Source organism: Heptranchias perlo, chromosome 3, assembly GCF_035084215.1.
Source record: "Heptranchias perlo isolate sHepPer1 chromosome 3, sHepPer1.hap1, whole genome shotgun sequence".
Classification (NCBI taxonomy): domain Eukaryota; kingdom Metazoa; phylum Chordata; class Chondrichthyes; order Hexanchiformes; family Hexanchidae; genus Heptranchias; species Heptranchias perlo.
In genome coordinates, this window is record NC_090327.1 from 13,502,383 (window position 1) to 13,528,934 (window position 26,552).

General features: G+C 41.5%; 1 protein-coding gene across 4 annotated transcripts in view; it reads left to right on the top strand.

Annotated features, from left to right (window-relative positions):
• Window positions 1-26,552, top strand: part of cep192 (centrosomal protein 192) — a 142,468-nt gene that overhangs the window by 51,888 nt on the left and 64,028 nt on the right. For all 4 annotated transcript variants that reach the window (XM_067978190.1, XM_067978197.1, XM_067978187.1 and 1 more), the window contains 7 exons: window positions 3,123-3,237; window positions 7,956-8,877; window positions 13,278-13,426; window positions 19,701-19,931; window positions 22,813-22,938; window positions 24,795-24,932; window positions 26,478-26,541. In XM_067978190.1, coding sequence (XP_067834291.1) covers window positions 3,123-3,237; window positions 7,956-8,877; window positions 13,278-13,426; window positions 19,701-19,931; window positions 22,813-22,938; window positions 24,795-24,932; window positions 26,478-26,541 — 1,745 coding nt within the window. The remainder of the gene's footprint in view (window positions 1-3,122; window positions 3,238-7,955; window positions 8,878-13,277; window positions 13,427-19,700; window positions 19,932-22,812; window positions 22,939-24,794; window positions 24,933-26,477; window positions 26,542-26,552) is intronic.

Genomic DNA, 26,552 nt, shown 5'->3' on the forward strand with positions numbered 1-26,552 from the left:
TGGGCATCGGATGAGGACAGGATCTGGCTCAGCTGTGGTCCTTTCTTTCCGCCTCCTTTCTCAATAGAATAGCTTGACCAGCTTCTGTGGAAATGCATGCTTCAGGAGAGGTGGGGAACATTGGATATGGTAACAGAACAATTGCTTATTTTTTAAAGTCATAGTCCTACCTGGCTCTTGGGATTGTGTTGACTGCCATGGACCACCATATTTGTTTGATATTTTTCAGAGCCTGTCTAGACTGGTCAGAAAGGTGTGCCTATAACCGTAAAAATGCAAGAAAATCAAAGCTTGAGTATTTCAGACATAAAGATATATCCACGTGTCCGGTTTGGCACAGAAAGCCTAACCTAGCCCCCGGTTTTAAAAAATAATGAAGTGTTTCCTTAAAACTGCACCTGCATTGCTGTGTTGTGTGTTGTCTTGCAAAGTTGAGGTGCAAATATAAGGAGACTCTTATGACCACTCATCTCATGGCACTTGAATGCCTCACTTCTTCTCACCCATATGGTGCGAATGCAGATGGGAAAGATTGAGTTAAACTGGAAGCTGAGTTGTTTGGACCAGGATCACAGTTCTTTTCAGGACCATGGTTATGGATCTACTGTGAACTCATTCTCAGGACTTCACACCTATGGAACTCCTTACTACTCTCCGTTTTCTCTTCTTACAATCTACAAGCTTTTATAACCAAGCTTGAAATTACCTAATCACCTGTTCTTGATTTACTTAGTCTTCCCCTATTGTTTCCAACTTTGGTGTCTCACTATCTACTTTGGCCTAGGTTTTTCAGTTTAAAAATGTCATTTGACTTTATTGGAAGCTTGTTAAGAGGCAAAGAGGAGTCATTTTTATCTGACTGTCCAGTCCCATTCTTTATGTCCCTTTTGTGTGGGAAGGATTCAGGAGCCAAATAACTTGGCTCGGCAGGTAGATGAGTTGTCACCTAAGGGTAGTGGCTGATTGTCCCAGGGTGTTTGTCCATGACCTTTTCAGCTCTCCTGGAAGGGAGTGTATTGAGTTTTGTATTGTCATCGTAGATCTTTTACTAAATAAAAGCATAAAATGCTGGAAATACACAGGTTAGTCTCAATTATTTGCATGTTCTTATGTCTTTCCATCATCTCACTGATCTTTTATGTCAGTTAACAACAGTTTTCTATTAAGCAGTCTGCAGATGAACTCCCTTTCCATGATTGGAGTATCTGTTGATTCACTCCCCTATCTCCTTTCCTTTCATTTTTTTTCCAACGTTATTAAAACGCTTGTCTTTTAGTCTTCAGGCCTGATGCAACGCGTACACTCGAAATAAAACCTGTCTTTCCTCTTTACAAGTGCTGACTGACCTGTGTATTTCCAACATTTTCTGTTTTTATTTTAGGTTATAACAGAATTTTTATAACATGGAATGCATTGTCACAGGAGTAATTGAGGCAGAAATCACTGCAACTTTTAAGGGAAGAGTAGTTAAACATTTGAAGCAGAGCAAGACCTAGAACTACGGGGAGAAATCACGGCAGTGGGATTAGTTTTGGATTGCTGTAATAAAGAACCACACAGACATGATGATGGGTCAAATGGCCTTTTTCTGTGTTGTAAATGTCTGTGGTTCTGCTTCCAGAATTTTCTTTATTTGTACTGGCTGATCTTTTACTGTTTTGTATTATGTTATTTTCGCACTACTGGGTGTCTTTTGTATTCTATGCTTGCACGGATGAGATTATTTGGCTTCACTGCACACATCATCCTACTACTTCATATTCCACTGTACCCTGCCCTTTTAGTATGCGAACATGCTATGCTACAGGGCCAGTGTTCTAAGCTAATTTGTCAGAACTATTTCTATGTTTTTTCCAGTAGGTGCAAGTAGTACTTGTGCTTGCAACCTGACACGAAATGCAGTAAATTTTTTTTTGTTTTTAAGTAACGTAAAATTTTTTCTTCTGGAAAAGTGCTTCAAACTCGATGAGGATGCATGATATTTTTGAATCCCAGAAAAGTGGTTGTTCTACTTGAAAGACCATGTAAACAACAGAGTCCCTATAAACATATTCTGTAATTGAAGATTAGAATCAAGCCCTGTGAATGGAGTTAAGCTTGTTCAATCTTGAACAAAATCATTGACGAGTTAATATTCTGAGAGAATAACCTAATTTAAACCACATAATCGACTTGTTAGCAAAATTAAAGCCCATGGGATTAAAGGGACAGTGGCAGCGTGGATACAAAATTAGCTTGGGGACAGAAAGCAGAGAGTAGTGGTAAACGGTGTTTTTCAGACTGGAGGGAAGTATACAGTCGTGTTCTGCAGGGGTCAGTATTGGGACCACTGTTCTTTTTGATTTAGATTAATGACCTGGACTTGTATATAAAGTTTGCAGAAGACACAAAACTCAGAAATGTAATAAACAATGTGGAGGATAGTAACAGACTTCAGGAGGACAAAGACAGACTGTTGAAATGGGAAGACACATGATGGATGAAATTTAATGCAGAGAAGTGTGAAGTGATGTATTTTGGTAGGAAGGAGAGGCAATATAAACTAAATGGTATAATTTTAAAGGGGGTGCAGGAACAGAGATCTGGGGTGCACCTACACAAATCTTTGAAGGCGCCAAGACAAGTTGAGAAGGCTTTTTTTTAAAAAAGCATATTTAGCAGTAAATTTTGTACACGATACTAAATGTCCAATTCCCCGGTTGGTTTTGTAGATAAAGGCATTGCATGGTGTATAATTAAGTCGTACAGAGCAGAACCCCAGGTCCATTTTTGATCTTTGCTGAATTAGCCGATCTCATCTGGACCAGTAGCTACAATTGGCCAGCTGGAAATATGCACCTTGTCCAAGGATGAGGATCAGATTGGGCCCAGTTACAATGCCCTTCAAGGGTGAATATCCTGCCGATATTTGTTGTCACGGCTCTCATGAAGAATAGCCATGCGGGTGAGTACTGGAGATCTACCAGGGTCCAGGGAACCAAAGAGCCACGGACCTTCAGGAGAGGAGGGTAAAAAATTGGAAAAGAGGGGAACAAAATTACCAGATTCCTCCATTGATGATTTGTTACCTTAATAATATGTGCTGATTTTCTATCCCTTAAAGTACATCTTCCCTTTTCCAGCAAGTCATCCTCATTGACATACTCCAGCCCAAACCTAAGCAGACTAAGCTATATCTCTGGTATTGATGCAACATTACAGAACAGCACAGCTATTGGCAGTCCGGTGAATGTTAAGGTAGGAGAAACCTCTTGAAACTTTTGCTTAACAAATAGGTTTCTTAACTAAAAGTTGAAAGTGAATGGTTAAACTAAGTGGTAACCTCTCAATGATACTGTGTTTGCACAAGGATACCGTGCTACTCTAAGTTTGATAAGCAAGTATTTGGAGGTTGGAGCAACTTGGCTTGGTCCCCAGGGTTTGGCTGGGTTGGTAGGGAGAAGGGTCTGCCTTTTATTTGGGATAGTTCCTGCCCAGCTTCTGGTGGATCTGTATTGTCTTGTTCCTCATCCTGGATTAATGGCTTATTTTTCCCTGGGAGGTAGTTTGGTATTGGGTGGGTTTGTGCCAAGTGTGTCTTGAAGGGGATCCAGGAACCTCTTGGACTGTCTCACACCTGGTAACACCAGTACTTACATATGAACATACGAATTAAGAGCAGGAGTAGGCCATTTGGCCCCTTGAGCCTGCTGTGCCATTTGATAAGATCATGGTTGCTCTGAATGTGACCTCAACCCTACTTTCCCATCTACCTACTATAACCTTTGACTCCCTTGTTAATCAGGAATCTATCTAACTCAGCCTTAAAAATATTCAATGATCCTGCCTCCACCGCTCTCTGGGGAAGGGAGTTCCACAGACTCACGACCCTCAGAGAAAAAAAATTCTCCTCATCTCTGTCTTAAATGGGAGACCCCTTATTTTTAAACTGTGGCCCCTAGTTCTAGTCTCTCCCACAAGGGGAAACATCCTCTCAGCATCTACCCCTTCCAGTCCCCTCAGGATCTTTTATGTTTCAATAAGATCACCTCTCATTCTTCCAAATTCCAGTGTTTACAGGCCCAACTTGTCCAATCTTTCCTCATAAGATAACCCCTTCATCCCAGGAATCAGTCGAACCTTCTCTGAACCGCTTCCAAAGCAATTATGCCCTTTCTTAAATAAGGCGACCAAAACCACACAAGGTATTCTAGATATGGTCTCATCAATGCCCTGTACAACTGTAGCAAAACATCTCGACTTTTATATTCCATTCCCCTTGCAATAAATGACAACATTCCATTTGCTTTCCTAATCACTTGCCGTACCTGCATACTAACTTTTTGTGATTCATGTACTAGGACACCCAGATCCCTCTGTACCTCAAGAGTTCTGCAATCTCTCTCCATTTAAACAATATACTGCTTTTCTGTTCCTCCTACCAAAGTGGACAAGTTCACATTTTCCCACATTATATTCCATCTGCCAAATTTTTGCCCACTCACTTAACCTATCTATAGCCCTTTGCAAACTCCTTATGTCCTCTTGACAACTTACTTTCCTACCTACATTTGTGTCATCAGGAAATTTAGCAACCATACATTCGGTCCCGTCATCCAAGTCATTGAGATAGATTGTAAATAGTTGAGCCCCCAGCACTGATCCCTGTGGCACTCCACTCGTTACATCTTGCCAACCTGAAAATGACCCATTTATGCCTACTCTGTTTCCTGTTAGCTAACGAATCCTTTATCCATCCTAATATGTTACCTCCTACACCATGCGCTCTTATTTTATGTAGTAGCCTTTGATGTGGCACCTTGTCAGATGCCTTCTGGAAATCCAAGTACATCACATCCATAGGATCCCCTTTATCCACGTTGCTTGTTACTTCCTCAAAGAACTCTAATAAATTAGTCAATCATGATTTCCTTTTCACAAAGCTGTGTTGACTCTGCCTGATTGCATTGAGATTTTCTAAGTGCCCTGCTATTATAACCTTAATAGATTCTAGCATTTTCCCTATGACAGAAGTTAAGCTAACTGGCCAGTAGTTTCCTACTTTCTGTGTCCCTCCTTTCTTGAATAGAGGAGTTACATTTGCTATTTTCCAATCTGATGGGACCCTTCCAGAATCTAGGGAATTTTGGAAAATTAATACCAATGCATCTACTATCTCCGCAGCCACTTTTAAGACCCTGGGATGAAGTCCGTCAGGACCTGGGGACTTGTCAACTTTTAGTTCTAATAATTTTTTCAAAACCCTTTCCCTGGTGATTGTAAATGTTTTAAGTTCCTCCCTCCCTTTCACCTCTTGATTCACAATTATTTCTGGCATGTTATTTGTATCCTCTACAGTGAAGACGGACGCAAAATATCTGTTCAATTCATTCGCCATTTCCTTATTCGTCATTATTAATTCTCCAGACTCTCTCTAGAGGACCAATGCTCATTTTACTTACTCTTTTCCTTTTTAAATACCTGTAGAAACTCTTACTATCTGCTTTTATATTTCTAGCTAGCTTTCTCTTGTACTGTGATTTCCTCCTCCTTATTATTCTTTTACTCATTCTTTGATTTTTATACTCTGTCCAATCTTCTGACCTGCCACTAATCTTCGTGGAATTGTATGCTTTTTCTTTCAATTTGATACTATCTTTAACTTCCTTAGTTAGCCACGGATGGTACGTCCTTCCCCTAGAGTCTGTCTTTCTCACTGGAATGTATCTTTGAGTGTTATGAAATATCTCATTAAATGTCTGCTACTGCTCTGTTTCAACTGGGGTGGCAAGATTGGCCCACTCTGTTCAAAAACGCAGTAATATAGGGAATCAAGAAGTCTCAACCTTGTTTTTTGGGTAATACTTTTAAGGGAGCACCATCACCACAAGGACGTAGCAGTTCAAAGAAAAGGCCCACGTTCTCAGGGCATTTAGGGTTGGGCAATAGTTGAACCTTGCCAGCGTCACTCATGTCCCAAGAATTAAAGCAAAGAATAAAAGTAAGTTGGGCATATTGATTTTTCTTTCCAGTCCATCTGAATAGAAACCAAATTACTCATCAGAATTAAATTGGGTATCTGAAATGTGCAGCAATATGTTACCAGTGTGACTAAACAGTGGTAACACAGTTTGGAGCCCATTGTCATTCTGACACTGGACCTTTGCAGCAATGAACGTTTTCGTCATCTCCTACAACATTAACATCCCCATGCCTGTTCCTCGCCTTTCGACCATCTGCCCTGGAAAAAAAAACCAACCTCCTAGCGCTCTCTCCACATCTCTCTGTCTCCCACTACCCTGCCACTTGCCATGACATCGATTGACTTGCTCAACAGTTGCCTTGTCTTCAACTCATCGAATTTCAAAGGTTTCGAGTGCCTCTAGGCCACATTCTGTGGTACAAAACCTCTTTTAATACTTCAAATTCAAGGCTGCAGGCTCAAGCACACACTGTGGACGACCAGCCAGATTGTCTAACAGCTGTGGCTTGGTTATCCCAAACTCTTCTTCATTTCAGATTACCTACTCATATCTTCCTCCCTCCATCTACTGGCTGTCAAACAAGCAGCTTGACAAATCAGAAGTAGTGAAGGCTCAAATTTGTACGTGTAGCCTATAAGCTCCTCAATGGAAGGAGCTTATAGGCTACACGTACAAATTTGAGCCTTCACTACTTCTGATTTGTCAAGCTGCTTGTTTGACAGCCAGTATTGGATGAGCAGAAATTTCCTCCAATTAAATACTGGGAAGACTGAAGCCATTGCTGTCTGATGCTAAACTGTGGACAGCCAAATATAATGGGATCACTTTGTAAGCCATTTTCAGTGAATGTGCCTTAAAATGTGGTTTTCATATTAGGGTGTAACATAGATTACATAGAGTCTACAGAACAGAAACAGGCCATTTGGCCCAACAGGCCTATGCCCCACACGAACCTCTTCCCACCTTCATCTCGTCCTATCAGCATATCTTTCTATTCCCTTCTCCCTCATAGAACCATTGAAAAGATACAGCACAGAAGGGGGCCATTTGGCCCATTGTGTCCACGCCAGCTTGAAGAACAACCAGGTGCCCATTCTAATCCCACCTTCCAGCACCCGGTCTGTAGCCCTGCAGTTTACAGCACTTTAAGTGTAGGTCCAGGTACTTTTTAAAAGAGTTGAGGGTCCCTGCTTCTACCACCAATTCGGGCAGCGAATTCCATACGCCCACCACCCTCTGGGTAAAAAAGTTTTTCCTCATGTCCCCTCTAATCCTTCCGCCAATCAGCTTAAATCTAGGTCTTGAACTCTCCCTAGGGGAAACAGGTACTTCCTGTCTACTCTATCTGGGCCCCTCATAATTTTGTACACCCTCATGTGCTCATCATTGACACAGGTTTGTTTCTGAAATCTAATGTTCTGCATATTTAAATTGGAGGTTATCCTGTTTTCTGTTGGTTTAAAATATTACAGCTTCAGCTTCCAAAAGCTCATACTGGAAACATCACATGATGTCCTTGCTGCTTCTTCCTCTTCTCCTCCCCCACCCCAATCTCCTAGGCCATATTTTCTTCTTTTTAAAAAAAAGCATCTGGCCTATGCATGTTTTCTAAACTCATATATCAGTATATGGACGATCTTGATTTCTAGAACTAATTGGTGTCGTGCCACAGCTGACCACAAAGTTAGTCGTTGTACAGTTTGGCCAGAGTTCAATAATGGAAGTTTTAAGACTGGGTAGAGTTTCATGAGTTCCCAAATCAGGGGAAGTTTTGCAAAACCCAGAAGACAAAAAAAAATGTGTAGAACCCATAATACAGTAGATTGTATGTAGTGTTCAGGAGCCAACAATCTTTATCTTGTTCCATGTATTGTATTTGTATATTGGCACGGCCCTAGTTTTTAAAAAAAAATTCTGAACTATGCTTTACTAATCGATCGAACAATTCAACTTACCGCGTATATTCCTAAAAGTGTAATTTTTCTTCCACAGAATGACAAAACCATCGAGCTAAGTACAACAATTATTCGATCAAGTCCCACTCCAACGCCAGATCATACTATAGTTAATCCAAGTGAAAGTGAATTGGCATTTCCAAGCTCACTGGAAGAATGTACAGATGTTTCTTTCAATCCTAGCTCACAACCAAGACATTCGGGCCGTGATAAACAGCAAAGCCATGAATGCAGAAGTCCTGTGGGTAAAGATGATGATGGATGTAGTTCGCATAGTGCTAACAAGTTATCTTCTCCACAATCTGGAAAAGCAAAGATGCTGCGATCAAGTATGCAGCAGTTGGATGCCTTTCCCTCCGCAATATCAGGCAAGCCAATTGTGTACAAAGAATCGTCTGCACTACAAAAAAATGATCATGTTAGTGCACCTTGGCAGGACAAGATGAACAGAATGCATTGTGTAGAATCCTTGAACGTTACCTCTACAACTAATAATAGATTGGGTGTTTTCCCAGCATTAAATACTGATGACAAATATATGCCTATTTCAAGCTTTAAACCTAATGGAGCTTCTTCAGATGCACCTTCAGGTCCAACATTACTTACTGGACATTCATTGTTAACCACTCCATTGGCCCAGCAGTATCTGGGAACTCTGACCTCTACTAATTGCCTAAATATGCCTTTGACTTCATGCTACTTGAGCAATGCTTTGTCGTCTAATATGTACAGTCTTGCAGCTGGTTTGCCTGGTGCTAATATGCTCATGGGGAATATTCAAGCATTTGGGACCCATCTTGATCATAACTTAGGGACAAGGATGCTAGACCCAGCTCAGTTCTACAGTACACATGCAAGACCTTTGGACTCCAATTTTAAAACACAATCTGTTAGCTACCAGCCTTCTAGAACAGACATGTTTGATCAGTGGTCAGGTGGACTTCGGTTGAGAGATGTTGGTAAGTTTTTTTTGGAGATTACATTGCTGCTAGAATTGGATGTGTTGATGTATTTTTTTTGCTTTTTTAGAGAAAAAAATCAACATTCTTCTTTCACATCTTTGATATACTATAGGAGCATAGCCTCATTTCCACTTCCACTTGTAAACAATTTTACAACACCAAGTTATAGTCCAACAATTTTATTTTAAAATCCACAAGCTTTCGGAGGCTTCCTCCTTCCTCAGGTGAATGTGGAACTGAAATCTGTGAATCTGAAATCTGCAAACTGTGGATTTCTGAAATCTGAAATCTGCAAACTGTGGATTTCAGTTCCACATTCACCTGAGGAAGGAGGAAGCCTCCAAAAGCTTGTGGATTTTAAAATAAAATTGTTGGACTATAACTTGGTGTTGTAAAATTGTTTACAATTGTCAACCCCAGTCCATCACCGACATCTCCACATCACCACTTCCACTTGCCATAGGAGTGTAGGTTCTGGTACCAACAAGAAAATGTCATGTCATTGCACATAAATCAATGCTGCACACATGATCCTGTGTCATACATGATCATAAAATCTGCATCATTGTGTCAGTTCATTTCTCTGCAATTAAATTTCTTGGCTCACCTCTGACCTCCTGTTGCCAAACAGGTTGATATCCCAAGCCTCTACAGGAGTAGATTATAATAGACAGGGTGTCAAACATTTTTATATCTAAACTGGACAATGCAGGTTTTTGTTTTCATTCTCAGGTTTTCCAGGAGACCAAGGTGTTGATACTGTGTAATGAGCTTCCAGAAAAAAATATTAGATTATCCTTTTCAAGACTATTATGCAGAAAGAAAAGCTATATTTGTTATAGTAACACAAACAACCTATTCAGCTCTCTAGACAGCCATGTATAAAGCAAATAAGGCAGAAAAATGAAATAAGCCTTAACATTCAAAGGCTAAAGCAGAAAATTCAATATTGCATTTGGTACACTGCATTTGCCCCAGCAGGGTTTTGGCCATGTAGTATGATCTATGCAATACATTACCTGGATCAAAAAGAAACTAAATGTCTCCCTATTTGGTTCAGCTTGTCTGCACCAACATATGCTAAAGGCTTTAAACATTTTACAAAATGTAATAGTCCATTCAGAATCGTCGATGCTCTTAAATTTTTTAAAATTCATTCATGGGATGTGGGCGTCGCTGGCAAGGCCATCGTTTATTGCCCATCCCTAATTGCCCTTGAGAAGGTGGTGGTGAGCCGCCGCCTTGAACCGCTGCAGTCCGTGTGGTGAAGGATCTCCCACGGTGCTGTTAGGAAGAGAGTTCCAGGATTTTGACCCAGCGACGATGAAGGAACGGCGATATATTTCCAAGTCGGGATGGTGTGTGACTTGGAGGGGAACGTGCAGGTGGTATTCCCATGTGCCTGCTGCCCTTGTCCTTCTAGGTGGTAGAGGTTGCGGGTTTGGGAGGTGCTGTTGAAGAAGCCTTGGCGAGTTGCTGCAGTGCAGCCTGTGGATGGTACACACTGCAGTCACAGTGCGCCGGTGGTGAAGTGAGTGAATGTTTAGGGTGGTGGATGGGGTGCCAATCAAGCGGGCTGCTTTGTCCTGGATGGTGTCGAGCTTCGAGTGTTGTTGGAGCTGCACTAATCCAGGCAAGTGGAGAGTATTTCATCACACTCCTGACTTGTGCCTTGTAGATGGTGGAAAGGCTTTGGGGAGTCAGGAGATGAATCACTCGCCACAGAATACCCAGCCTCTGACCTGCTCTTGTAGCCACAGTGTTTATATGGCTGGTCCAGTTAAGTTTCTGCTCAATGGTGACCCCCAGGATGTTGATGGTGGGGGATTCGTTGATGGTAATGCCGTTGAATGTCAAGGGGAGGTGGTTAGACTCTCTTGTTGGAGATGGTCATTGCCTGGCACTTGTCGGTTGTGAATGTTACTTGCCACTTATGAGCCCAAGCCTGGATGTTGTCCAGGTCTTGCTGCACGCGGGCACAGACTGCTTCATTATCTGAGGGGTTGTGAATGGAACTGAACACTGCAATCATCAGCAAACTTCCCCGTTTCTGACTTTATGATGGAGGGAAAGTCATTGATGAAGCAGCTGAAGATGGTTGGGCCTCGGACACTGTCTTGAGGAACTCCTGCAGCAATGTGCTGGGGCTGAGATGATTGGTCTCCAACAACCACTACCATCTTCCTTTGTGCTAGATATGACTCCAGCCGCTGGAGAGTTTTCCCCCTGATTCCCATTGACTTCAATTTTACTAGGGCTCCTTGGTTCCACTCGGTTAAATGCTGCCTTGATGTCAAGGGCAGTCACTCACCTCACCCCTGGAATTCAGCTCTCTTGTCCATGTTTGGACCAAGGTTGTAATGAGGTCTGGAGCCGAGTGGTCCTGGCGGAACCCAAACTGAGCATCAGTGAGCAGGTTATTGGTGAGTAAGTGCCGCTTGATAGCACTGTCGACAACAACTTCCATCACTTTGCTGATGATTGAGAGTAGACTGATGGGGTGGTAATTAGCCGGATTGGATTTGTCCTGCTTTTTGTGGACAGGACATACCTGGGCAATTTTCCTCATTGTTGGGTAGATGCCAGTGTTGTAGCTGTACTGGAACAGCTTGGCTAGAGGCGCAGCTAGTTCTGGAGCACAAGTCTTTAGCACTTCAGCCGGGGCCCATAGCCTTTGCTGTATCCAGTGCACTCAGCCATTTCTTGATATCACGTGGAGTGAATCGAATTGGCTGAAGACTGGCTTCCGTGATGGTGGGGATATCAAGAGGAGGCCGAGATGGATCATCCACTCGGCACTTCTGGCTGAAGATGGTTGCAAACGTTTCAGCCTTGTCTTTTGCACTCAAGTGCTGGACTCTGCCATCATTGAGGATGATGTGGCGATGCCGGTGATGGACTGGGGTTGACAATTGTAAACAATTTTACAACACCAAGTTATAGTCCAACAAATTTATTTTAAATTCCACAAGCTTTCGGAGGCTTCCTCCTTCGTCAGGTGAACGGTGTGGGGAGGCACCTCATTTTTAGGTACACCTGGTGCTGCTCCTGGCATTCTCTTCTGCACTTCTCATTGAACCAGGGTTGATCCCCTGGCTTGTTGGTAATGGTAGAGTGAGGAATATGCTGGGCCTTGAGGTTACAGATTGTGCTGGAATACATTTCTGCTGCTGCTGATGGCCCACAGCACCTCATGGATGCCCAGTTTTGAGCTGCTCGATCTGTTCTGAATCTGTCCCATTTATCACGGTGATAGTGCCACACAACATGTTGGATGGTGTCCTCAGTGCGAAGTCGGGGCTTCGTCTCCACGAGGGCTGTGCGGTGGTCACTCCTACCAATACTGTCATGGACAGATGCATCTGCGACAGGTGGATTGGTGAGGACGAGGTCAAGTAGGTTTTTTCCTGGTGTTGGTTCGCTCACCACCTGCCGCGGGCACAGTCTGGCAGCTATGTCAGTTCAGGACTCAGCCAGCTCGATCAGTAGTGGTCCTACCAAGCCACTCTTGCTGATGGACATTGAAGTCCCCCACCCAGAGTACGTTCTGTGCCCGTGCTACCTTCAGTGCTTCCACCAAGTGGTGCTAGTCATGGAGGAGGACTGATTCATCAGCTGAGGGAGGATGGTAGGTGGTAATCAGCAGGAGGTTTCCTTGCCCATGTTTGACCTGATGCCATGAAATTTCATGGGGTCCGGAGTCAATGTTGAGGACTCCCAGTGCCACTCCCTCCTGCCTGTATATCACTGTACCGCCACCTCTGGTCGGTCTGACCTACCGGTGGGACAGGACATACCCAGGGATGGTGATGGAAGAGTCTGGGATGTTGGCTGACAGGTGCGATTCTTAAATACTACCATTTTCCAGATTTGGCTTAGGTTCACAAAATGTACCGGTAAGGAACGGCAGCACAAGGTAGTTAAACATGGTAAGCCTAAAAAAAAGTCCAACCTGACCCTGTTGGGGAGGGAGGGTACCATTGGACGCACACATATTGAGAAAATGCTGTGCCACATGGTGCTAAGGAATCAATGACTTAAATTAATGTTGGTCACTCACCAGAATAGGATGATGATGAAATGACGTTAATTGAGAATGGGAGGAGGGGCAAAGAAATAATGGTGAATTACCCAAGGGTGCATTGTTCAATCAAAGCTCCAAATGCACTGAGTATTTATTTTCTTTTTAAAGTTAGCTGTTGGGTGAAAACTAAGAGGTATTGGCAGAGGTGTGAGAGCCATCTGACCACCCGCTGACTTGTCCGGAGACTGCTGTGTGATATTTTAAGCCCTAAAAGAATGATGTGGTTGAATAATTTTGTAAACTGATAGACTTTGGTGTAATTTGTGTCTTTTGAATCCCAAATTGTTTTTTTTCAAAAAAAAACTTGTTTTAGGTCATGTGCTGGTCCCAGAGGAATTGAGGTTTCCAAATTCGTGTTGTGTTGGAATAGCATCGCAAACATCACTCAGCATGTTCAATCCAACTGAACGGTGGATGCAAGTATCTATTGGAGTTGTTAGCGTTGCACTGAATGGAGAGAAGGTTTGTATTTTAACATGCATATATTTTTCTCATCAAATAGGCTTTCAGCAGGGTAAAGATAAATATAACCCTAGAATTGTTCAAACTGGCATTTTACAGGATTCCTTTTTTTTTCTCTCTTTGGCCAGCTTTCAGTCATTCCTGATCTTCAAAATGGTAGCTTTAAGTCTGGGGAAGGTTTGAGTAGTACTGGCATGCTGTTCTTGGATACCAATTGTGTTACTATTAAGTGTGCCTGAGATCTCTAGTGACTGTAAAAGCTACTATTAGGTTGTACTAACATTGGCCATTTGGGACAGTGAAACTAATTTTTAATAGTCTTTATATGTTATGCACCTGCCTTAAACAGTTGCAACGTGGAGTAAAGAAAATCCTCAGCTGAGTGGTCTCTCGCCTCGCCGCTTCTTTTATTTAAAAAAAAAGGCCCCACCAAGCTGAACTTATTCTCACCTGAACAACTATCTGGGTTATGTTTCTGCCCACCCCATTTCCAGCCCCTTTCTCCCAGTTCCCGCTGTCCTATCTGCTATCATGGTTACACATTCTGTGCCAGAATTTAATGTCTATTTTCCTCAGCTGAGGTTCTCGTAGGTGATGGACCAGACCCATAACCATGTCTACCCCATTTCCTGGGTCTTCACTCCAATGTCAGCAATAAACAAATGCCCCTTTGTTCTCACCTTTCACTTCACCTGTCTCTGAATTGGCTGCATAATTTTCTACCATCTGCAACATGATCACATCACCAAGCACATCTTCCCCTTCCCTCCCTATGCTTTATAAAGAGACCATTCCTCAAGAATACCCTTGTTTGTTCATCCACCACCCCGAATTCTAGGTGCCTTTCCATGGCATTCCTAGCCAGTGCTACCACAACAGCTCTGGATCTATGTAAGGGAATAGAGTTGCATTGGAAGGTGTACAGGAATCACACAGCAGTTCTAGTTCTATTTGCTATACCCAATGACTGTTTCCAGGAGTGAAAACTTATTACAAAATTGGTAACTTTAAAAAAAAAATGGACAGATTAGGAGTTAGTTTAGTAGAAAATACTCTCATAGTATTGAAATGTTTTTTTACAGCCCTGACTATCTATCTGGTGCGGCATTCTGCTATATGAATTTAGAACCATTGTGCACGTGCTCGCTCTCCTATATTTCTCCCCCATGGTATTACACACGGAGTCAGAACCAAGTGCAGTATTCAGATCAAGTGGCGTTAGAGGGTACATTAAATTTGGACTGGGGAGGGCATCAGTGTGTCTTAGCAGAGGAGGTGTGTGGGGAGGGTGATGATGAACTGTCCCAATATTGCTGCTCATTAGTGAGCAGATTGCATTAGTACTGCTTAGTTGGAGTAGGAGGGAGGGGACAAGGTCACTGGATATTTAGTTCCATTCCTGAAACTTCACTGGAGCAGCAATCGCTTTAGCTTGTTTGGGGTAGTTTCATTGTACCACTGCAGCAAATGGGGAAGAGGAGAGGATTCGTGGAAGAAGTGGAGCACTACATTTCAGGTGCTGTTTTTGTGGTGATCATTGAGCTGGGAAAAAATTTTCACTGCTGGCTGGGTTCATCAAAAAGGATCCCGAGTAAGGTGGGGGGTGGGGGAGAAGGATTTAGGCCAGTTAAGCTTTTATCTGCTTTCAGAAAGTTGCAGCGGATGAGGGTATGGAAGATGTTACAAAACTTGCGATGATGCGTATCTCTTAGTGAGAGGAGTGGTCATTGAGGCATGAGCCTGGAAGGAGAGTACTGTAGGATTCGCATCTCTTGTAGCGCTAATGCAAATTCCGCAAAACTGATTTCACAGGTGCCTAATATTGATTAGTTTCATGCAAAAGTAGGCATTACATTTAGTGTTTTTTAAAAAAGAGCTACTTTTAGGCTTTCTTTTTGATCAAATTTTCAGTTCAAGAAACATTTCTCTTTTGTCCACAAACTGCAATCCGGTAAGAACTGCTCATACGTTCGTACACTGCCACCCAGTGTTTTTGGACTGGAACTGCATGCTAACTCTCAGCCAAAACCACATAGTTGATGTGGAGATGCCGGTCGATGGACTGGGGTTGACAAATGTAAGGAATCTTACAACACCAGGTTATAGTCCAACACTTCACCTGACTAAGGAGAAAGCCTCCGAAAGCTTGTGATTTTCAAATAAAACTGTTGGACTATAACCTGGTGTTGTAAGATTCCTTACATAATTGATGGGCTGTGCACCTAACATTACCATGACAGTCATTTAACATTAAATGCCAATCGCAGTGCCACCTATAGGTACTGTAGGTAAATGTTATCACTTTTAAAGTGGATGTTGCCATAGGCAGAGCCTGACTGAGTTTTCAATACATTTTGAAATGGAATGTTCAGACTCACTCAACACTCTTAATGTATTTAGATTTATGGGTGCACAATATAAATTTGCAAGCAACTCAAAAATAGGGGGCATGGTTAAGTGTGAAGCGGACTGCAAGTGACCTCAGGACATAGATTGGTTGATTGGGCCGTTATGTCAGATGAAATTAATGGGGAGAAATGTACGGTGATGCATTTTGAGATGAAAAATGAGAAAATATATACCCTAAATAGTAAAAGAGTGGAGAAATTTCGGGGTTCCGATACATAAACCTTTGAAAGTGGGAGTTAATTAAGCTGTAAAAAAGCTTATGTGATCTTAAGTTTTATAAATGGGAGTATAAAAGTACAAAAGCAAAGGGACAATGCTAAACCTATATAAACCATGCGTTAGGCTACAGTTAGAATATTGCGTTCAGTTTCATGCACCCTAGTTTAAGAAGACCATCGAGAGGATAAAGAAGAGATTTGCTTACATGATACAAGCGATGAGAGGTTTCAGTTATGAAGGCAGATTGAAGAAACTGGGACTCTCCATTCGTGCAGAGAAGGTTAAGAAGGAAATTGATAAGTGTCAAAGTGAAGGATTTTGATAAGGTAACATAAGAAATAGGAGCAGGAGTAGGCCATAGGGCCCCTCCACCATTCAATAAGATCATGGCTGATCTTCGACCTCAACTCCACTTTCCTGCCCACTCCCCATATCCCTTGATTCCCTTGGAGTCCAAAAATCTATCAATCTCAGTCTTGAATGTACTCAACGACTGAGCATCCACGGCCCTTCGGGGTAGAGAATTTCAAAGACTCACCGCTTTCTGAGTGAAGAAATTCTTCCTCAACGCAGTCTTAAATCGCCCACCCCTTATCCTGAGATTATGCCCCTTGTTCTAGATTCTCCAGCCAGGGGAAAGAGCCTCTCAGCATCTACGCAATCAAGCCCTCTAAGAATTTTATACGTTTCAATGAGATCACCTCTCATTCTTCTAAACTCCAGAGAATATAGGCCCATTGTACTCAATCTCTCCTCATAGGACAACACTCTAATCCCAGTAATCAATAGAGTGGACTTTCGTTGCACAGCCTCTAAAGTAAGTATATCCTTTCTTAAGTAAGGAGACCAAAACTGTACACAGTACCCCAGGTATGGTCTCACCAAAGCCCTGTACAATTGTAGCAAGGTAAATAGGGAAAACCCATTTCCACTGGTATCAGTAATTAGAAGGCATATGTTTAAGATAATTGATAGTAAAGAGAGAGGTTAGGAGATTAGGCAGTGGGCTGTTAGAACATGGAATATCTTACCAGAAACTGTGGTGGAAACCAAATCTATAATCTCTTTTTTAAAAGGGAACTAGATCTTGTATAATGTAATGAGACATGGTTAATTAGTAATCTCACAGCAAGAGATCCTCTGGAGAAGAGTGATCATAATATGATAGAATTTCACGTTGAGTTTGAGAGTTACGTACTTAAGTCAGAAACTAGAGTCTTAAACTTAAATAAAGCCAATTACATTGGTATGAGGGGCGAGTTGGCTAAGGTAGATTGGGAATTAAAGGGTATGATGGTGGAAAAGCAATGGCAAACATTTAAAGAAATACTTCAATGTTCTTAACAAATATACATTACGTTGAGAAATGAAAAACTCCACGGGAAAAGTGGTCCACCCATGTTTAACTAAAGAAGTTAAGGAGATTATTAGATTAAAAGAAAAGGCCTATAATGTTGCCAGGAAGAGCAGAAAGCCTGAGGATCGGGAGAGTTTTAGAAACCAGCAAAGGACGACCAAAAAATTGATGAGAGAAAATAGAATATGAAAGTAAACTAGCAAAAAATAAAACAATGGATTGTAAGAGCTTCTACAAGTATGTAAAAAGGGAGAGAATAACAAAAGTAAACATTGGTCCCTTAGAGGCTGAAATTATAATGGGGAATCAGGAAATAGCAGATGCATTAAACATATTTTGTATCTGACTTCACAGTAGAAGACACAAAAAACATACCAGAAATAGTGGGGAACCAAGGGTCTAATGAGAGTGAGGAACTTAAAGTAATTAATCTCAGTAGAGGAAAAAAATTAATCTCAGTAGAGGAAAAAGTACTTGAGAAACTAATGGGACTAAAAGCTGATAAATCCCCTGGACCTGATGGCCTACATCCAAGGGTTCTAAAAGACGTGGCTGCAGAGATAGTAGATGCATTGGTTATGATCTTCCAAAATTCCCTAGATTCTAGAATGGTACCAGTGGATTGGAAGGTAGCAAATGTGACCCCCGCTATTCAAGAAAGGAGGAAGAGAGAAAACAGGGAACTACAGGCCAGTTAGCCTGACATTGGGAAAATGCTGGAATCCATTATTAAGGAAGTGGTAACAGGGCACTTAGAAAATCATAATATGATTAGGCAGAGTCATTGTGGTTTTATGAAAGGGAAATCGTGTGACAAATTTATTCGTTTTTTGAGGATGTAACTAGCAGAGTAGGTAAAGGAGAACCAGTGGATGTCGTATATTTGGATTTTCAAAAGGCATTCGATAAGGTGCCACATAAAAGGTTGTTACACAAGATAAGGGCTCATGGGGTTGGGGGTAACATATTAGCATGTATAGAGGATAAGTTAATGGATTGTAAACAGAGTAGGGATAAACTGGTCATTTTCAGGCTGGCAGGCTGCGACTAGTGAGGTGCAGCAAGGATCGGTGCTTGGGCCTCAGCTATTTACAATCTATATTAATGACTTAGATGAAGGGACCGAATGTAATGTATCCAAGTTTGCTGACGATACAAAACTAGGTGGGAAAGTAAGTTGTGAGGAGGGCACAGAGTCTGCAAAGGGATATAAACAGGTTAAGTGAGTGGACAAGAAGGTGGCAGATGGAGTACAGTGTGGGGAAATGTGAGGATATTCACTTTGGTAGGAAGAATAGAAAACCAGAATATTTTTTAAATGGTGAGAAACTAGTAAATGTTGGTGTTCAGAGAGACTTGAGACTTGGTTGTCCTCGTACAAGAAACACAAAAAGTTAGTGTGCAGGTACAGCAAGCAATTAGGAAGGCAAATGGAATGTTGGCCTTTATTGCAAGGGGGTTGAAGTACAAGAGCAAGGAAGTCTTACTACAGTTGTACAGAGTATTGGTGAGACCTCACCTCGAGTACTGCATACAGTTTTGGGCTCCTTATCTAAGGAAGGATATACTTTCCTTAGAGGCAGTGCAACGAAGGTTCACTAGATCAATTCCTGGGATGAGAGGGTTGTCCTATGAGGCGAGGTTGAGTAGAATGGGCCTATACTCTGAAGTTTAGAAGAATGAGAGCTGATCTAACTTAAATGTGCAAGATTATGAGGGGGCTTAACAGGATAGATGCTGAGAGGTTGTTTCCCATGGCTGGAGAATCTAGAACTAGGGGGCATAGTCGCAGGATAAGGGATTGGCCATTTAAGACTGAGGAGGAATTCCTTCACTCAGGATTGTGAATCTTTGGAATTCTCTACCCCAGAGGGCTGTGCATGCTGAGTCGTTGAATATATTCAAGGCTGAGATAGACAGATTTCTGGTCTCTAGAGGGATCAAGGGATATGGGGATAGGGTAGGAAAGTGGAGTTGAGGTCGAAGATCAGCCATGATCTGATTGAATGGCGGAGCAGGCGTGAGGGGCCATGTGGCTTACTTCTGCTCCTATTTCTTATGTTCTTAAATTTGAAAAACTCAAAAGGGTGATAGACCATGGAAATAGAACAAAGTAGATAACTATTCCAGAGAGCCAGAAGGCATGTTGGGTGAATGGGTGTCTTCTGTAACACAAAATTCTGAGATTCTATGAAATTACAATTTCAGAGCTATGACAAATGACACTCCAGCCAAGTTGCAATTACTTATTCAATTCACAGTACTTGTTTAATCATTTGTACCTTCCAGATGGATACATTTGCTCACCAGTGTTGGATATTCAAGAACAAATCCATCATTGGCCCTCATGTTACTGAAGATTTACAACTGATGTTCCTTCCACGCCACTCTGGGATTTTTCAGTGTGTCCTGTGTGTCTCCTCATGTCCAGTTTCAGCAGACACCAATACAATTACCAGAGCAGGAGCACTTGCAGCCAGAGTGATTATTACAGCTGTGGCAGAAGACCCATTGATTGAGGTGAAGAACAACTTAATACATTTTATATATAGTGCATATGCACCACTACAGTCCTATTGGTCATGTGTGGGTCATTTAACCCAGTGTTTCGACCCCTACTTACTACATTTACTTCTATGGTCTTCAGAAATTGCCAACTTTTTAGAGTAATATTTTGCGCATTGAGTTTTATTTTTGAATGCTTGAAGATTTTTTTTTTTTAGCAAGTCTAACTTGGGGAAGAAAGGTACCACCATTGCACCAGAGTGAAGGGAGTGAATGAGGGTTAATACACTGACTAATCGCACTATCACTTCTTTACTAGTATGCTAGATCTCCCTTGGCATTGCTCGTGGTGAGGATTCACTTTTTATAACAATAGTGTTTATGCCATGTAAGGCATAATATCCGGTTCACTGACCAAGACTAAGTCAAATTCCATTTTTAATAAATGGTATACTGGGATTTTTTCCAGTGCTTTGTGCATTGAATTCCACTGCTCTTGTCCATTATTCTGTAAATTGGTGTCCTTTATATTTATATATAATGAAGGAGTCTGATGTATATCTACTTAGTCATTGGTAGCATATGTTTCAATATCTTGTGCACAACTACCCAATGGACAGCAATGTGTTCAGAATGTAAAGTAACTGAAGCCTTTAAATGACCACCTAATCTTTGATGGAAGGCCTCCCTAGTTTAAATTTTAAATGGGTTCCAGGATACACCAGCTTCTCTGGTTAATCTTCAAACATGTGATATTAATTTTAAACATGGGATAACCAGTCACAGCTAAATTTTAATACATCTTACAACTTAACTTATCCAACACTAGCAGCAGCGCTGCCAAGTTATTTTTAATAGTAATTGTTTGCCCATTAAATTGTGAAGTAATCACTGAGCAGCATTGACTGGCCATGAAAAGGTGCTGAAAATAATAGTTTTTAAATATTATAACAACTTGTATTTATAAAGCACCTTCAACATAGCACCATTTTCTGAGGCATTTCACACCTTGAGCATGAATGAAGTGGTGGTGGGGGGGGGAAGGTGATACAGAAATGGCACAGTGCTGCCAAGGAGGTAGATTTTAAGGAGGATTTTAAATGTGGGGAATGATGTAGCAAGAGGGTTTATGGAGGACGTGGGGTGGCAAGATAGCTGAAGGTACTGTCACCAATAAAGCAATCAGGAAGGGGCGTGCAAAAGGTGCAGCAGATAATTTGTAGTTCGAGGAAGTTAAAGTAGTAGAATGGAACAAGGCCACAAAGGGATTTGAAGACTGGAATGAGGATTTTGATAGTAATGTGCTGGGGTTGGGGATCTGATGGAAGTCAGCATTATTTGAGGTAATATTTGAGCAAGATTTTGTGCAGGGTAAGTTCAAACAGTCTGGATGATTTGGAGTTCATGTAAGGATGAGCTCCAGAAAGCAGGGAAGAGGACATTGCAAAAGTTGAATCCAGAGATAGTAGGAAGTGTGGTTGAGATATTGTTTGGCATCGAGTGAGGTAGAGATGTTTTGGTAATGGATTGGCAGATCAGCCGGAGTACTTTGTACAGTTTTGGCCTCCTTATCTAAGGAAGGATATACTTGCCTTAGAGGTGGTGCAACGAAGATTCACATTGATTGCTGAGATGAGAGGGTTGTCCAAGAGGAGAGGTTGAGTAGAATGGGCCTTTATTTCCTGGAGTTTAGAAGAATGAGAGGTATCTCATTGAAACATAAGATTACGAGGGGGCTTGACAGGGTAGATGTTAAGAGGTTGTTTCCTCTTACTGGAGTGTCTAGAACAAAGGGGCAAAGGGTCAGCTATTTAAGACTGAGATGAGGAGGAATTTCTTCACTTGGAGGGTTGTGAATCGTTGGAATTCTCAATCTCAGAGGGCTGAGTCGTTAAATATGTTGAAGGCTGAGATAGATGGATTTTTGGAATCAAGGGATATGGGGATTAGGTGGGAAAGTGGAGTTGAGGTCGTAAGAACATAAGAAATAGGAGTAGGAGTGGGCCATACGTCCCCTTGAGCATGCTCCGCCATTCAATCAGATCATGACTGATCTTTGACCTCAATTCCACTTTCGAAGATCAGCCGTGATCTTATTGAATGGCAAAGCAGGCTCAAGGGGCCGTATGGCCTATCCTACTCCTATTTCTTATGTTCTTAGGGTTGAACAGGTTGCATGCTAACGGATTGAACTTGAGCAGACATCTAAGGGAGGGGAATAGGATGAAGAGTTAGCCTGCTGAGTTTCTGTTGGAGCCAAACAGGTTGGTTTCGGTCTTACAGATGTTGAACTGCAAAAAAAAAAAAATCATCTGGTCCATCTACTCCTTGGTCAGACAAGTATTTTGACAACACTATGATGTTCATGGATTCATCGGGGGAAGTTGAGGGGTAAATCTGGGTATCATCTGCATACAAATGAAAGCTTGTGAGAATTTTTGCCACGGATCAAAATATAGATGGGGAATCAAAGGGGGCTAGGAATGAAAACTTGGGGCATACTGGAGGTGACCATGTGTGTACAGGAGTAGAAGCCATAGCAAAAGTTAGGCTGACCATATTGGGACAAGTAGAAATAGAACCAAGACAGCAGATGCTGAGGTGGACTGCAGAAAAATTGAAGAGGATGATGTCAACAATGTCAAGGCCACAAAGAGGTCATGGAGAGATATCATGTTATGGTCACAACCCAGTTTCTACTCTTAACACTAACTTTTAAAAAAAATAAAAATGTTAGTGTGCTCAGGAGATCATCAGATTTATAGGAAAATTAATAGATCAGTATTGGTAACCCATTCACATAGGATTCTCTACAATTCCAGAACACATTCTTTTGCACAAGTATACAGAAATGCAGATCAATTCACTAGACACCTTTTAATCTGTCTAATTCTAGGTGGAGACTGAGAAAAGCGAATGCTTGGATTTTGGTGACTTGGTATCTGGTGGTGGTAAAGCGCACTCTCTCAAACTAATCAACAGGACTCATGCCACCGTTCCCATTCGGCTTGTCATCAGTGCAGTAAGTTTTTTTTCTAAAGTGACTAATTGAACAAATCAGTGTATTTTTTGCCATTCCCATTTTGATTAGCTATATTGCATTCTTTGTCATTTGCATTAAGACTTAGTCTAATTGTCAATGTAGTAAATAGTAAGCAAGAAAGTAACAGACTTCAGGAGGAATGCCATGTGTCTGACCAGGTGAAATGGACAGACACATGGCAGTTGCAAAATAAGTATGAAGTGAAGCAATTTAGGAGGAACCACATGGAAAGGCAGTATAATTTAAAGGCACTATTTTAAGGAACGGTGCAAGAGCAGAGGGACCTGGGCATATTCACAAATCTTTGAAGGTGGCAGGACAAGTTGACAAGGCGGTTAAGAAAGTGTATGGAATACTTAGCTCTGTAAATAGGGGCATTGAATACAAAAACAAGGAAGTCATGCTAAATAGTTACTCGACCGCCGAGCAGGATACTGAGTTAAAACAATCAGCCATGATCATTTTGAATGGCGGAGCAGGCCCGAAGGGCTGAATGGCCTACTCTTGCTCCTATTTTCTATGATTTCTATGACTCTATGAAATCACTGGTTGGGCCTCAGCTGGAGTATTGTATACAATCTGGGCACCACACTTTAGGAAGGATGTCAAGGCCTTGGAGAAGGTACAGAGAAGGTTTACCAGAGATGAGGGACTTCAGTTATGTGGAGAGAAGGTTAGGGGGCTACCTAACAGAAGTATTCAAAATTACGAGGGGTTTTGATAGAGCAAGTAGAGAGATACTGTTTCCTTTGGCAAGTGGGTTGGTAACCAGAGATCATAGATTTAAAGTAATTGGCAAAAGAGCTAGAGGAGAAATAAGGAGAGATTTTTACCGAGGGTTGTTAAGATCTGGAACACACTACCTGAAGGGATTGTGGAAGCAGATTCCACAAGAACTTTCAAAAAGCAATTGGACATGTACTTGAAGAAGACTAATTTGCAGGGTTATGGGGAAAAGCTGGTATGTGGAACTAAATTAGACAGCTCTTTCAAAGAGCCAGCACATGCACGACAGGCTGAATGGCCTCCTTCTGTGCTGTGATTCTATTGTCCTGATGCCAGTGTGTTAACTCGGCAGCAAAGCTCCTCCTTATACTGTACAATATGCACACCCCTCCTGGCTCTGTCAGTTCTTTGCTCAGACCCAATTTCAGCTTCAGTCAGTGAAAATCAAATTTAAGTCGACTTAAAAAGTTATTTTGAAAAAGCCTTCTCTTCAGGTAAAAGCGATGAAAATAAAGGAATGAGATGTCGACTGGCTTCAAACACAGCACTAAATCTTGAAGGGCATTTTCTGCTCACAGTGGCCATTCCTAGTGTTTGTCCTGGTCCTGGCTAAATCAAAGCATGTGATATGCAGTGCCTACTTTGTTCTTTTACCAGAAGCGAGGCATAGCATGACTGTTGACTTGTGAAGTGGGAAGCCATCCTGAGAAAATGGATGTCACTTGGCATAAATTCATAGAATCTTAACTAAATGTGTGGGTTTCGCCCATTTATAATTTCCCCAGCCCTGGTACCTGACGTCCCATTGCAATGTTATTGAGAGATTGTTCTTTTGCAGAACAAGTATCAGCAGAAAATATTTTGGAATAGGCCAATCCTTTTCTTCAGTATTTAATCCCTAGATTACAGTTTAAAAACCTTTTGAAGTGTGAAACTGACTCCAAAATATCTCATTACTTAAAACCTTGAAAAAAGTCTAGTTTTCTGCAGTTCTAAGCACTCCCCTCTAGGTATGCAATCAATCTTTAATCATAACAGGAAGACTTCATTTATTTTAGCCATCTCATTTTGGTTTGTAATAATTCTAAATGTCTTGTTGTGCTGTACAGAATGCTACTGCGTGGAGATGTTTTACATTCTCCAAGTCTGACATGTCGACAGAAACTGCACTGCAGGCTGAAAGAATCTCTCCATTGGTGGCCCCATCTGTCATGAATCATGTGATGCAAGCCAGCTATGATGGCGAGGTAATGAGAAATTCCGAGCCCCGCTCAAAGTGTGTTCTGATAATTTTCAAACTTCACACTCTTTCAAAAGAATAAAAGTGCTTCTTATGCTCATTCTTATTTCTGCCACAGGATAATGATTTGTAACTGCATAATATCAATCAGCATGAGTAATCAAGTGGATTTCAAACTTGCCAAATTGTTCAGTGGCTTGGAAAAACCCATTTTAAGAAAGATTCAGTGTTGTCCCTGAAATTTGTTGCAATTTTGCTTTTCTGTATCCTAACTTAAAAGGGAAGCTAAGCTTAGCAAAGTGTTTTTTTTATTCAAAGTCTCATTTAAAGCTAGAAAAAAATGTTCCTAACCTGTTGAGTGGCACAGGAAATTGGGTCTCTTTTCCTGCTGGATGACTCCATTATGTCATTGACTGAATGTGTTCCCATGCATGCCAGAATGGCCTCATAGAAAATGACAGGGCCGTGGTTTTGGACTGGCCTGAATGTTAATCCAGAACAAGGACTTGGAATCCATATTACCTGCTGTATACTTTGCATTCTCAGCAGACAGCATGGCTTCCCAGCATCCTCCAGCTGCAGATCAGCCCTCTTATTGGTATGAAGTCACTTTTTTTCTATGGATCCATTTCAGAATGCTCCCCATTGGTGATATCACTTGAGTGTCCTGGACAAGAGGGAGACTTGATCTTTGTCTCCAAGTAAATAAGGAAAGTTAACATTTTTACACGGTTGATATATATGTCGGCATTAAAAACCTACACGTGATGAACCATTGAGCAAAGCTGTGATGTTGTGCGTAGATACTAAGTATAGGCCAGGCACCTCCAACCAAAGGAGAGGAAATTGGAAAGCCCATTACCACAGGCTGACCATGTGCATGTTCATAACCATTGAATGGCATTCGTGGTGGTTCACTCAGAACTGGAAGGATCATAGTTTGGGGAACTACAAAAAAAAGTCACTTCCTAAAAAAAGAAACTTCACTAATAATTTGATGTCCACTGTTCAATTTCATTTCCTGTTTTTTTTAATAGGATGATACCAACTATTGTTAACTTCACCAATTCCAGTTTTGACTGGACCTAAGTGTACACTGCAGAATAACTCCAACCAGTAATCACAAAACAGCAACAGCTTCTACAGTTTCTTCACAAAGAACTAGTCATTACCATTTTTCTGATAATGAATTGATTATTTCCAGCAAATTTTAAGTTATAAAGTCATACTTTTTAATCCTTCATGGTGGGTATTTACCACATAGAATGTCCTGTCAACTCATGCCTGATACCCACAGCCAGCAGGAAACACAAACTTAATAAAACTGCTCCCTAGTATATTGTGCTTATAAAGCAGATGACTGTTAAAAACCACTCAAGCTGCAGTCTGTCAGCTGAAACTCTCCAACTACTGCATTCACTCTGGGTATCACTTATTCTCTGGAAAAGTTTAGAATGATTATTTGTAAACTTGAGCAAACCTCAATTATGTATGTTCATTTTTCTTTCTCACTTGACTTCCTACAGTATTTTAAGTTTCTGTTTCTTTACAGGATTCTGAAAGTTTCATTGTGTGGGTTCATTTTCGTGCGCCACAAAAATACATCAACAGTACAGGTATTTATTGC